A 13,937-nucleotide genomic window follows, 5' to 3' on the forward strand; every position below is an offset into this window, starting at 1 on the left:
TTTCCTGCCTCAAGAACACGTTCCTGTAGGTTTAGCCCTTATCTGCTTATTTGCACCGTCCGCAAAGCCCCACTCTGCCCTTCTGCACAGGTAGGGATGGCACCGTGGCACAGGAGCCGTGTGTTGCCGCAGGACAGAGGGGGACTGGGAGCATCCCAGGCTTGACACAGAGCTTCTGCCTTCTGCCAAAACAAGCTAGCCCTGCTCAAGGAAAGGCCGAAGGGCTGACTTGGCAAGGTACCTCCACAAAGGAGAGGGTCCCTTAGGTTTGAAGGGTTTTTCCAAGCCTGGAAGCAGCCAGGTCCACGTGTGTAGGGACTGGCAGTGGGGTGATACGTGGGCGATGGCGAGAAGCCCCGCAGGGCAGAGCCGGTGGATAACACCAAGGGCTAGTGGAGCCCTACCGAGGCCAACGCCGGCGGGCAGCCCTGCACGGGCGGCGCGGGGGTCCTCGGCCCGCTGCCCCGCTCACCCCGCTGCCTGCGGCCTCGTGCCGCTGCCCTGCCACCGCCCCACGGAGCACCCCGAGCGCCGCGGGGCCCCCCGCCTGGGCCCGCCGGGCCTGGGGAGTGCTGCCCCCGGCCCCCGACCCCGCCGCTGCTGCCAGAACGACTGCGCTCCCCGTCCCCAGCTGCCATCCGCCGCCGGCCATCGCCATCGCCCCCGCCCGCGGCTCCCCGGCGGCGATCCCCGCCCCGCCGCAGCCCCCGGCCCTTCGCGTGCCGGGCGCCCGGCGGCCCTATTGGCCCCCCGCCGCGCCCGGAGCGCGCTCATTGGCTGCGGCGCGGGCTGGCCGGGCGGGCGGGGCGGGGCGGGGCGGCGCGGGCGGCCCGTCTTAAGGCGCCGGGTCGGGGGGTGCCCGGGCGGTGGCGGCGAGCTGGGGGGCGGTGTTGGGGCCAGCCTCATGCACTGCACCAGGTACAGTACCGGGGGGTTCGCGTCCTCCTTCTCGCCGCTGCCGCTTGGCTTCCCCGGGTGCCCCCCGGTGCGGGGTCGCAGCCCTCTCGGGTGCGCGGGAGCGGTACCAGCGCTCCCCGCCGCCGTGTTGCTACCGGGGGCGGGGGACGGGACCCTCCTGGCTTGGCTCCCTGGGTGAGCCAGGAGCGGTGGCGGCGGGGCGCCCCTCCGCCGGGCTCGCCCAGGGTGTCCCGGACCCCCAGCAGGGCTGGGCGGCGGGTCTCGGCTCGGGTTTGCAGCGCTGCTTTCGCTGGCAGGGGGGCCGGGCTGTGCCGGGGCCAACGCACCGCCCGGGCCTCCGGTAAATAAACGCCTCTGAGAACTGGGCTGTGCCCTCGGAACGGCTCGGCCTTTCCTGAGCCGGAGAGGAGGGCAGAAAACCCGAGCGCCGCTTCAGCCGGCGGTGTGTCACGGCTGAAAACTTATGGCTTAGCGGCTGCTGTGCATCCAGCCCTCTGCAAGGGGGTTCCCTGCTTGAGAACAGCCCTGGGAGCAGAATGGAGGCAACTGAAGGGCTTTGGTGAATGTAGGTGTAAATAATTCCTTTGCTCTGACCTGCTTCTCCTTCCTAGAAAAAATAAAGGAGGGAAGAGTGAGGGGTGACATCCTCTTCTGGAGAGGGTAAAGCTGCAGGAAGATGTCCAGAGGCAGAATCTAAGTCTGTCCTCTTCTTTTTGAGAGGAGGGGGAAAGGAATCAGCCCCTTGTACCACTTGCTTCCTAGAGCTCCCTTTCCTGCCTGAGCTCTCAAAACTACTTCCTTGCTCCCACCTTCAAAGCATCTGAAGTTCAAGACAGCCAGTGCTAGCCCTCAAAGGGACACCTTCCTCTGTGGCTGGGAGTTGGGCATCAGCAGGCTCACAAGAGCAAAAAGATGTCAGGGGTATAAATGAGCTGAAAAAGTTTGTAAAAGCATGCAGCTCAGCCTAGTAGTAGGTATGAAAAGCTCTTACTATAGTTATTAACTTGAAAAAAGCTCCAAGTAATGCAAATCAGGCTGGATATTTCATGCCTCTTCATTCTAAAAGTGGTGAATAACCAAGGCTTGCTAAGAAACCTGAGTTCTCAGCGGTTATGGGAATTTGGCTGAATAAATTTCCCTGGGAAAAGATGCAATGTGGGTGAAACTGGCCCAAGTAAGAGAGAAGCATTGGAGGCTGCATTAATTTAAAGGAGGAAATGACCTATATAACGTGTGCGTGAATAAAAACTTGGCAAAACCAGGTAGAGATGAGCAGAACTGTGTTAGTAGACAGGTGGATCTGCTGTCTGTCTTGTACAGCTGCCCTTGAGCAGAAAGGAGGTTGAAGGAGGTGCTGCAGAAGGAGTTAGCTGGTGGGTGTGTTGGGAAGCAAGCCTAGGCACATGTGCCCTGAATAAACAGATGCCCTTGCTCAATGGATGCTGTGAAAGCCTGATCAGAGCTGCTCTGCTAGTGTTGCAGGGTGGGGAGTTAAAACACTGAATTGGAGAGTGTAGCTCTTGCTTTTTCTTGGCACAGGGGCAGCAATCAAGTACTAGAGCTGGCTGTGTGTGGCTTTGGCAGCTGGAGCTCTGCTGTATCACGTGGCCAGTGGCCGCTGCTACTGCTGCTGGCTTGCCCCGCTCTGTGCAGTGGGAGCAGCTTTGGAGCCCGGTCTGCAGCCAAATGGGATTTTTATTAAGGGAATACTCTGTGTTTAAAGTCAGCTGCAACACGGTTGACTTAAGGGGGATGTGTGTGATAAATCTGTCCAGCGGTTTATCCAGAGCCAGGCCAAAGAGATTCTGCCAAAAGCATCCAGCCTAACCTCGGTGTAAGGGCAGGAGTGACAGGTACGATGCTCTGGGAGCTGCATGGCAGCAGAGGCAACTCCAGGGCTACATCTGGCAAGGTGCTGGGTGGGAGCTGCCCTAGAGTGGGTGCACAGAGAGGGACAGTGCTGCATTCCTGGAGGAACAGGCTGGGTGCTGGAGGAGGAGAGGCTGTGGTATAGGGGCACACAGCCTGTGCCTTACCAGACTTTTTTCCAAAGGCTCGATCAACCTTGGGTAGGTGAGTCGTGTTTGGCAGAGATCTGTGGCTATATGGGTGTTTCACAGGGGCTCAGCACAAGTGTTGTGGAGGCTTGAGGTGTGAACTCTGCTCTGGAGGTAAAACCTGCTGGGCCATCTGAGATGACATCTGTTTTAAAGTGCAGTAGAGGGAAGAAAGCGGCTCCTCTGCAGGTGCAGAGCAACATCGGCTAAGTCTCTACACTGCTGCTGTATCAGACTGCTGCTATCCTTGTAATACCATGTGCAGGAATTTTAGATGGAGCAGTTCTGGGAGACAGTGATGAGCAAAGTATGTAGCGCAACCCAAGGAGTGCTTTTTAGCCTCTCGAAATACCAGGCATTTGGGGTTTTATGAAAGGTGAGGTCAGTTGCATATAGCAGCTTGTGACAAACTGAGTGCCTGCTCCTACAAAAGCATCCGATGCCCTGGGGAGAATCTCTCCTGGAGGGAGGAAAGTGCAGCAGGAATACTGCTTTACTTAGCATTGAAATTTGATAATCTCTGGGTTTTATGGACATCAGCAGGACTGAGACATGGGCTTTGCTTTGGGTCAGAAATGCTCTGGAGCCTGCTATTGCTAGCCTAGTAGGACAGTGCCTGCGTTCGTCTTTAAATGGTGACTATGTCCCTGTAGCAATAGGAAGAGATCTTGTTTAAGGGCACAAGAGGCTCTGGTCCTGCCACTTCTGCTGTTGCACATTTCTCACCATGTCTGTAAATCACACCATGCAAGTACCCGCCTTTAATTAAGCTTGAGGGACCTGTGAGGTTGATGGAAGCAAGTTTCTTTGGGATGGCTGGGGGGGAAGTGGTATAGCAATTGTCTGACAGAAGTCACATTAAAATGCTTTTCTAACATCAACCGACCCTTCTTCTCATCTTCCAGAGTATTAGACTATTTTCCTCACAAACAAGCAATGGCTGTGGATGTAGCAATGCAGCTATACCTATGCTCTTCACCCTTGCGAAGAGAGAAGTGTGCCTGCAAAATTGCTCCGAAGCCAAGCAAGCCATTGCGGCCCTGCATCCAGCTGAGTAGCAAGACTGCGCTGAATGGCCCAGAAGAGGCAGCAAACTCCTTCACACACAGCAAAGTGAAGAAGAGGGTGTCGTTTGCAGATAACAGAGGCTTCGCTCTGACAATGGTGAAGGTGTTCTCGGAGTTTGATGATCCACTAGATATTCCTTTCAACATCACGGAGCTGATAGGCAACATTGTGGGTCTGACAACAGTGGAGAGGGACAGCTTTGTCCTGGATTTTGTTCAGCCCTCTGTGGACTACCTGGACTTCAGAAACCGCCTCCAGGCAGACTGTGTCTGCCTGGAAAACTGTATGCTAAAGGAGCGATCTGTTGTGGGAACAGTGAAGGTAAAGAACCTTGCTTTTGAAAAGACTGTGAAGATCAGGATGACGTTTGACACCTGGAAAAACTTTGTAGATTACCCATGCCAGTATGTCAAGGATACGTACGGAGGGTCAGATCGGGACACATTTTCCTTTGACATCAGCTTGCCTGAGGGAATTCAATCCCATGAAAGAGTTGAGTTTGCCATCTCCTTTGAGTGCAATGGGAAGGTGTACTGGGACAGCAACAGGGGCGCAAATTACAGGATCATAAGGCCAGAACTGAAGTCTGCCCAGGAAGCCGTCCGCCCCCCACGGGGCCCTGACTTCAGCAGCGCCTTTGACCAGTTCGGTAGCCCTCGGTGCTCCTATGGCCTCTTTCCTGAGTGGCCCAGCTATTCAGGCTACGAGAAGCTAGGACCTTACTATTGACCCAAGGACAAAGTCCTCATTGACTTAACTGTTGCTGGTGTGTCTGCAGGCCTGGGAGCTAGTCTGAACATGAGGTGTATGGAAAGGTGGAAGAAGTATGGCTCCGTCTAGCTCTGCATAAGCCTCCCAGCAAAACCAGATGTGCAGTGCTCTGCTGGCAGCGGGCTTATCGTCAGGGAAGCTTCTCTGGCATAAAAGGCTGCCTTCCCTGCCCCAACACAGATAACTGGCTCTCCGGATGCTCAAAGGACCAGGAGCTGTTGCTCCTGTGTCTCTTCAGTGCTGCTACTCCTTCCTCTCCTATAAAGCTGCTAGTCTACAGGGAAACACTACAGTGCTGATATCGTCTGTCCAAGCTATGTAGTGGTGGCTGGTTTGTATTGCTTGCCTAGTGTGTTAAAAGGCTTTTTCAATTGTATTTTTAGTGGGCTGTACTTCAGCTGCAGGGTTCTCCTTGCAAAGCTGGCCCATGCCTGTCGGGTAATAGGGTGGTTGGCTTGCGGGGAACGGAGTCCTCTCCTTGCATGTGTCCTTGTATTGTGAGGTCCTTCCTACCGGAGGCAGAAAGGGTGTTTTGGAAGTGAAAATGCAACTGTGATGACAGGAAACGCGGCCTTACAGCCTGCCATATTAGGAGACATATGTGCCTGTGGGAGAGGATCTGATATGCTTAGTCACCAGTTGTTCTATCAGCTGATCTTGAAAAACTCTCATTATACCCTTGGTGTTACCAAAAATAGAGATTAGCTGTAGCTGTGTGGTGCTTGTAACACAGCTGTGAGTTGACAGCCTTGACTGTCTTCTTCAAGACCTTTCTGTTTCTTTAATCACAAGTGATGGATGATGTTTTTTCCCCTTGATGGATGTCTGAAGTCAGCTGTTGGCCATGCTGGGCCCTGAAAATGCAGTTCTTCCTCCTGTGGACTGTAAAACAGGGTTTTGTCCAGCTGGGGCCCAGAGTCCTGCACAGGAGGCTGAGCTCAGGTGTTACAGAAGCTAAATGCAAATGGACCATATGGCTACTATGTGCTGTGTCCTGTTATAAGAAGGTGACTGTTGCGTACCTGCTGTGGTGGAAGTGCCTTGACTGAGAAAGGGGTGGTACGTGCAATCCCAGAAACGCTTTGGGGTAAACAGGCTTTGGAAATGACGTTGCTTTTAAAAAAGATCTCCTAATGGTTTGTTACTCTGTGCCATGGACTGCTTGGCAGCTAATGGTGTGGCACTCCTCACATGTGAGGGTGCTGTGGCTGTACTGGATGAACATCAACATGCTGGGCTTCCCTCACTGTTGTAGCAGTAGCTGCCATTTCAACCTGTAAATGCCCAAACTTTGCATCTGTGTCCCTAAGAAGTGGCTCACCTCACCTGTGCAAAGAACTAGCTGTGAGGAGTGTGAGATGTGGAATTATCCTGACACCACCCCTGGATGTGAAACAAATCACAGATGTGAGCCATCCCTATCTTCAAAGAAGTGGCTTGTCTTCTGGGCCTGTGCTGAGGTGAGGTGGCCAGTTTGTGCAGTGCCAAACAGCCTCACAAAGCTGCTTGCATGCTAGTTAAGCAGAATAACTTAATCCCTCAGGTCAAAGGGAGAGTGCTGAATAGTTTATAGAAATAGAGGTCAAGGGAATCTTATTTTTTTGTAGTGCATAAGCTTTATATAACTTTTTTTGGGTGCCTATGATAGCCTATGGATGGGCTGGAGAGAAGCAATGGGCTAGACTACTCAACTTTTTAAATCTAGCTTTTAATTCTGGAGACTACTGTATAAAATACTTACAAGCTGTTTTACCCTAACCTAGAAGGGATACTATGGTCACCGTTGGATGTCAAAAGGGACAAGAGCTTGCAGGAAGAATAGCTAGCCTTCACCTGCTGCTTTTTCAAAACGCAACATCAATGCATGTCATCACTGTGTTTGATCACTTAGTCGAGGTGGTAAATATACTTGCTAGCCCAGAGCTCATTAGGCTTGGTTCCTCTGTTCAAACATCTTCCCAAGTCAGCCCTTATAACCTGCATCTAGTCTCTCTTGAAGGGACTGTTGCCTAGCTTGGCTTGAACCTTGGTTTTAAACTTCAAGCAAGTCTGAGTGACACTGATTTTTTTGTTTGTTTCTTTGTTTTATTTAGTGTATAGTGTTAATGCTGTAAGACACTGACTGTAGAAAAGTCATGTTCTCCTGGCATGCTCTCATGCCTATGGAGAGCTGTTTGTGAGCTGAAACAAGGCATGTATGTCTGGGGTGCTGCGGATGGTGGTATCTCCTTATGGGGCCTGTTTGTTTTCAGGTGGTGGATGGGGTGTGCTTAGGGAGGAACATGGAAGATAAGCTAGAAGAGCAATGCCATAAGTAAAAGCTAGGCTGGGAACTGACTATTTGACCAACAGTGGTTCAAAAATGCTACATGTGGCCTTTCCCCTTTACCCTTTTTCCATTGCCAATGTGAACATAGAAGTGAGGGGTCACTCTCCTTGCTCTGTGCCTGAAAGTGCCTTGTGGGGTGTTTTGCATGTTTGTTTTTAAAAGATATTTTTGTACACAACATTCAAGTGGAAAATGCACTTTATAATTGCCATGTAATGACTCTTTTAAAACTATGGTTCTGTTTTTATCTGATTGTTAAAATAAAGGTGTAAGAAAACGTTGGCTGTGTATATTGCCATTGTCTTATTTAAACACCCACGGGACTGGGGAGGTGATTTGGACACGGGACCAGCTTCCTGCAAGCGGCCATTGGCAGGGAGGAGCACACATCCGCAGTGGACTCAGCTGCCTGAAAGAGGAAAGAGCTGCCTATTCCTGCTGCCTTCCTGCCAACACAAATGCTTCCAGACCTTCTGCAGCCAGGGCAAGGAGGAGAGGAGCCAGGTCCTTGTCTCTGTGCTCTGAAGTTTCTCCACTAAGCACTGGGTTCCTGAGTTATTCTTCACTCTTCCCCTGCTTGTAGTGCCAGGAACAGCCTTTTCAGGTTTTTCTGCATTTATTTCAGGTCAGTCTCAGTCCTTCCCCCTGACCTGGCTTGATCTGGGATCAATGCTTCCTCTCTGCCTGGATACTGGGATGCAAAATGGATGCTAGGAGAGGTGTTGCACTAGGAGTGTCAGGCTCTTTTCTAATATCAGGATCAAGTGAAAGTTAGACCCATCTTCACCTCAAACTAGTTGTTCCTGTTGTCACTGCAACACAAAGCACTGGCAGGAAACTTGACCTTTGCAGAAAAGGAACAACTCTGGTGTAAATGTCAGCCAGGGCTCGTTTCAGGATTTGACCTGGCTTTGACCACAAAGACCAGGTCTTGGTGATGCCCTGAAGGTGTTGCATTTCAAACAATGGACTCTTCTGACTTGGGTGGCTTTTGTTACTTACAGATAAGAAGGAAAGCTGAGGGGAGGTGAAAAAAGCACAGACAGTCTTGGGTGTGGGCTGGCTTGAGGGGCTATGCAGGCAGTACTTCCCATCTTGCAACAAAGCCTTGCAGAGAGTGAGTTGAGCCTTTGTACTCTACAGAAATAAAACTGAGCACCTTCTGACTGTGGCTATTTTGGAGTCTCTCACTTTTGAGATGAAGTATCTGTCCAGGCTGTTTTGTTTTCTGCAGCAGCTGGGTAATGTAAAGCTTTTGGTTTCTCAGGTTCCTCCCAAGTCTGCATCACAAAACCAAGTGTGCTGACACAGTGGGTTGCAAGCTCTTCCACCAAGTTGTGAAGCATGAGGAGTATGGGATCTTCCTGCACATGGGAAAAGGGTATTGCATGCTGCTCCTTGCTGGTCTATGATGTTTCCCTCTGCCGTGGCTCAGGGCAGCATGCTGTCACCTGCTGCAGTTTGTGCCCAGAGGCCCTTCTGGTGTTGTCTTTGTGGTGGGATTCTCCTAGGGATAGCAGATCTGCAGCAGGAGTGCTTGGGCCCTCAGAAAGGGAACAGCATCAGCTGAGGGGTGTGCTGAGGCAGGGGAAGAAGTTACATGTGTGAGATGGGTGGGTAAGAGAGAAAACCCTGTGCGTAATCCCCTGCCTGACAGCAGTTATGCCATGAGAAGTAGCATGAGGCAAAGGGCTTCACTTTCTTGGCAACCATTTGCCACTCCCTCTTCTCCCCAAATTCTTTGTTACCTCCACATCTAATGGTGCTAGTAAGCACCACTAAAAATGCTTTAGATTTTTTTTTTTTTAACTACTGTTCTTTTAATAAAACACACAACACAGATCTTTCTTAAAAGGCCATCTGATTGCTTTTGCTTTTGTGGTTGTGGGGGTGGGGTGGGGGGGGGGGTGGTGGTGGTGGGGAGGGGGTGGAAATACATGTTTTTAAAAGCTATTTGTGCCCCTCTTTTGTCCCAGCACATCCCCAGGTGATCTGGGTGACTTGGCCAGGACTGCTTTCACATGCGAGCACTGGCCCAATGCTCATGCATGAGACAACTGCAGTCAGCCATTTCCTGTAACAGTTTTGTGGCGGAAAACCCTGTGTGATGATAGTTTCTGTTTGAGGGATAAGGAAGTCCAAGCTAAGACTGCTGACATCCGGTGGAGCCAAGGGGATGTGTGAGTATTAGAAGAGCTAAGAGAGCTCTTGGGTTTCTCTCCTAATGCCCAGGTGTTATTCAGGGTACCTGAGTCTGTGCTCCATGGTCAGCTCTGTAAAGGGGAGGGGGACAGGTGTTCCCCTGGTCCATATCCAACTCCCTTCGCCAAGCGCAATCTCTCGCTGGTGTAGGGATGCTGTCCTACAGGGAAGCAGCTCTGCTGAACCACTGCCATCACAGCAGCCTCATCTAGAGCACACTGGATTGCAAGTCCTAGATGCAGTGAACAAGGCGGGATGTGGGCGCTCTGCACCTGCATCCTGGCAGAACACCGTCAAAACTGTTTAAGAAGTTTGTTAAAAGTAGGTGCAAGCACCCCAGGAAGAGCGCAGGTGAGTTTTCTCTCTTCCCATTCTCATCCTTGCCAAGAGGGTCCTTGCTGGGGAATATGGGCTGCCAGAGTTGTCCCCAGCCTTGTCCGGCTTCCAGAGCAGGGCTGGTGACGGGCTGAAAAAGGTCACTCTTTGAGGCTGCTCATGTATTGAAGACGGTCCTTGAGTTCAGGTTTCAACACATGCTTAGCTCACGTCCCTGCTTAATCAGAAAGTGAAGCTCTGTTGCTACCTGAGCATGCGAAGACAGTGCAATCAGAGGAACAGTTGAGACACATGAGCCTGAATATGGGGAGGTGATGAGCAAAGATGGAGGAAAACCAAAAGAGGCTGACTGCTTTCAAACCCAACTAGGATGGCTCAGCCTGCCGTCTGTCTGCGTCTCTGTATGGATGCTGTATGAGCACCCCATCTTCTCGCTTTAGATGTTTGCCAGGCCCAACTCAGGTGGGGATGAAGAACTCAACTCTGGTGAAGAACTAGTCATAGTGGGGTAAGATGCAGAGGGCAGGAAAAATGTCTCTGCCAAACCATGGGAGTGTAAATGCATCCAGATAGTACTTTGCTGCTGGAGCAAATTTTTCTTCGGTGTTAAACGTGGCTCTTATAGGCACTCAAAGTGGAGAGTGACCTGTGGAAGATGTATTTGCCTTGCTAGCAAAGGGCAGCAGGAGCGCAGGAGGGGAGGAAGACAGAGCGCATCATTTCCCAACAGCAGTCAGCATTTCTTCCTCTGTTTCCCCTCCACAAACTGTCAGCCTCACTAAAAGACTAGGTCTTTGGGGGGCATGTCTCTTGTCTGAAGGCAAGGGATAAATGGTGCTTCCTTTTAGACACGTACCATGGGGCTTCCTGTTGCTCTGTAGTGTCTCCCTCCGTCTCTACAGCAGGGCATTGCCTTTTCTGTTCTCTCTTATGCACCATGATGCTGTTTCCACTGCTGCCAGCGTAACCATCACCAAACTCAAGGGTGAGCTTGGTTTCACAATGTCTTCCGCAAGCTTGTGTGTGGTCTAGGGGCAAGAAGGGCATTTATATGCGGTGGGAGGAGGCTGCACTACGGACATGGCTCTCAGCAGCACTGAGAGCACCCTGCACTCCTGGGAACAGCATAGAGCTTTGCCATAAAGCCAGCAGCATGGGGCTGGGTTACGATGCTCCCAGACTCCCCTGTTATTTCCAGAGACTTGCTCCTACTGGGCCGTTCGGCTGGCTCTAAACCATTGCAATAAAACATATATATGTCCTTGTCTCTTTTTGATGGATCTAAGCTTCAAACCAGCTGCTCTGGCCCACCAAGGTTCTGCCACACTGCAGCCAGGGCAGCTGCCCAGCCTGTATTTATCCTCTCCCTTGGAGGGGGACTGTGCCAGAGAGTTAGCTGTCTTTAAAAGACTTGTTATTGACAATTACACAAGGTTTAAAAAAGAAAAAGGGTGTCTTTGTTGAAAAATAATTGCAGCTGGCGTGTTCCTTTGGTACAGATAAGTCAGAGCAGTCACCAACTTAAGTGCTTTGGCTCCTGGAAGAGGGATACGGTCAAGCCCTTCCAGCGAATGCATTAGTCACAGATCTCTCTGCTCTAATGCTGCTATGTAGTCTCAGGGGGAGGGAAGGCTCAAACTTCATAACCCAGGAGAAGTATGCTCAAAAGAGCATAAGAAGACGGTGAAACATTCAGGATATCTCCATAAATGCTTCTATAGCTTCCAGCTATTTCTGGTGTGGGGGTCTTCTTGAGACCATGGTAATGCCTTTATATTTAATGAATCCTAGACAGGTTCAGGTGGGAAGAGATCTCTAGATGTCTGCTCCAAGCAGAACCACTCTCACAGCTAGCCGAGGTCACTCAAGGCCTCATCCATGTGCATGCTGATGACCTTGATGCAGATGCCACCACATCTCTGTGCCCTGTCCCAGGGCTGCACTGCTTTCCTGGGGAAAAGACATGGCCTCAGGAATCAAAGGAGCTCTGAGCAATGTTGCAGTCTTGCCAAGGCACCCTGTTTGTTCCAGCTCCTGGCCAGATTCAAGAGATATGAATGTAAGGGGACAAGGTGAGTGGCCACAGGACAAAAATATTTCAGGGCTGGCAAGTCTTAACCCATGTGTGGTTTGGGGCAAGGGAGCAGCTGCTATTTGCATACAGCAAGGTACCTGCCATTCCCCAAGGCATCCTGCAGTAAAGGGTAGAGCCATATTCCCAATACAAGTGCTAGATAACCCTGCTGCCCAGAGCTGAAGGCCTAAGTTGACCTACTGACCACCTTCCAACAATACCCACCAAGGTCAATGTGAGCAAACCAGACCCCAGTTTCCTTCCCAGCACTCAATATTCATCAGTAGGGAACTCATGATCTCCTGCACCTGCTTTCCATCTTTATGGTCCCTACCAGAACAAAACTGGACCATTACCAGCAGGAGTGTAATTTCTCAGTGTTTGTGTGCTGACACTCCAGTGCTACGGAGACAGGCACTTTTATAGGAAGAAATATGACAGGGTCCTTTCCAGCCCCAGTCAGGGTTTTACAACCGTTCCCCTTTCACACATTTTTCCCCTGGACACCTGGCAGGTGTTGCTTCTCCTGCATTTCCCTACTTGCTGTGATTTATTGACAGCTGGGTGACCATCAGAAATGCAGAGTGTTTCTTCATCTATGAGCTCAGCTGAATGTGTCCTCGATGGTGTTGCAAGCCAGGGTTCAGTGTAGCTATAGGTGATGTGGTGACAAAGACCATGAGTGGCACCTTCCACCCCTCACTCAACAACACACTTGGTCACTGGGGTAGGAGATGTTGGCACAGGTCTCCCTCTTGGGCTGAGGACTGTCACAGCCCAGCTTTACTTTCTCCAAGAGGTCATCTCCAAGCAGATCAACTCACAATAGGAGGCAAACTAAAAATAAATAAATCTATCAACCCCCCCGTTCCTCCACGGTGGCTTCTGCAGGAGAAGAACTTCACTTCAGAGACCAGAACAATTATCACTTGAATACTTTATAGCCATGCAACCAATTACAGCAGACATGTACTAACTTTTAAGTTGGTGGTCAACAAGACTTCTTAGACAACCAATGAATCTACACACAAATCTTTCAGTGCTTCTAAATGCCCTGCAGTAACAGCCCAGTGCTGGTAAACAGCAAGCCATAAAGCCAGCAGGGCTGCACTCACTGGGGGTTAATAGCAGGATGACTGAGCATTTTAGTCATTTTTCCTTTTTTTAGGTTTGGTGTTACTGCAAGGAAACATGGCTTTTGTTCAGGCAAGCTGTCTTGTGAGTGTTTTTTCTGCTAATAGGTATCCTGTTTTAGTCTAAAATTGGATATTAACAGTCCGGTACAAAAAGCTTTTGTCATTGCTTACCTGCATCAAACTGGATTTAGTGTTTAAGCACGCACTTACCTCAACAAATACAGGCACTGCACACACAACTTGGTGGCCTGCTCTGAGGCCCACAGGGCCAGGCCATCTCTGACCCCTGTCATGGAGCAGAGTATGTGTTCTCACATTGTAGGGGCTAGGACAAGTCCCTTGTGCTGGGTTATACAACTAGGCTTCAGAAACACTCACTCCTCTTGCCTGTTGTATGCTGGAAGGGCTAAGTCCATCAAAATTTCAGGGGAAGCATGTCAGCTTGGGAAAATCCTGCCTCATGATTGAATGTCTGGGATGAAAAGAGTGCCAGCATCCCTGCACACCATGCCAAGCTGAGCCAGCACAGGCTCTCAGGTCCCCTCTGTCTTAATACAGACAACCTCATGCTCAGCATTAAAGCACTGCTTAGATCCCCAGACATTGCAGTTGCACAGCCACACTGCAGAAGGTGCAGCTCCTTTTCACACCCCTAAGCTACCTGTCAACTTGAGCCATGCTTTTCTGGGGCTGGGAATGGGCTGCAGGTCAGCCCCGACCCATCCTCTTGGGCTTCTCCATCTCAGTGGTCCCTTTGCTGAATGGAGACAGGATGGCATTCAGGTGCAGCACATGCAGTTTCCTTACTTCAAAGCCCCCCAGTGATGACAGGCATCTTCCCCCATCATGGGTAGGAAGAGCAGGGGAGAAAGAAAGCCTCAGCTCAGCTTTCTAATTAACAAAATGAGAAACTTGCCAGAGTCTGGAAAAAGCACCCATCTGGCAGGACCCTGCAGCTCCACCCTCATGGAATTTGCAGTTCTGACAATCAATCTGCCTACTTGAGAGGATACACTGCCAGGATCAGCTGCAAGCAAAGAGACGAG

General features: G+C 50.9%; 1 protein-coding gene across 1 annotated transcript; it reads left to right on the top strand.

Annotated features, from left to right (window-relative positions):
• The first annotated feature begins 843 nt into the window (after positions 1–843).
• Positions 844–5,195, top strand: PPP1R3B (protein phosphatase 1 regulatory subunit 3B). The gene is made up of 2 exons (XM_068403850.1): positions 844–918; positions 3,881–5,195. Exons 1-2 carry the CDS (start codon positions 905–907, stop codon positions 4,770–4,772), a joined length of 906 nt encoding a protein of 301 aa, XP_068259951.1. The 5' UTR covers positions 844–904; the 3' UTR covers positions 4,773–5,195.
• The last annotated feature ends 8,742 nt before the right edge of the window (positions 5,196–13,937 follow it).

Source organism: Nyctibius grandis, chromosome 6 (genome assembly GCF_013368605.1).
Source record: "Nyctibius grandis isolate bNycGra1 chromosome 6, bNycGra1.pri, whole genome shotgun sequence".
Classification (NCBI taxonomy): domain Eukaryota; kingdom Metazoa; phylum Chordata; class Aves; order Nyctibiiformes; family Nyctibiidae; genus Nyctibius; species Nyctibius grandis.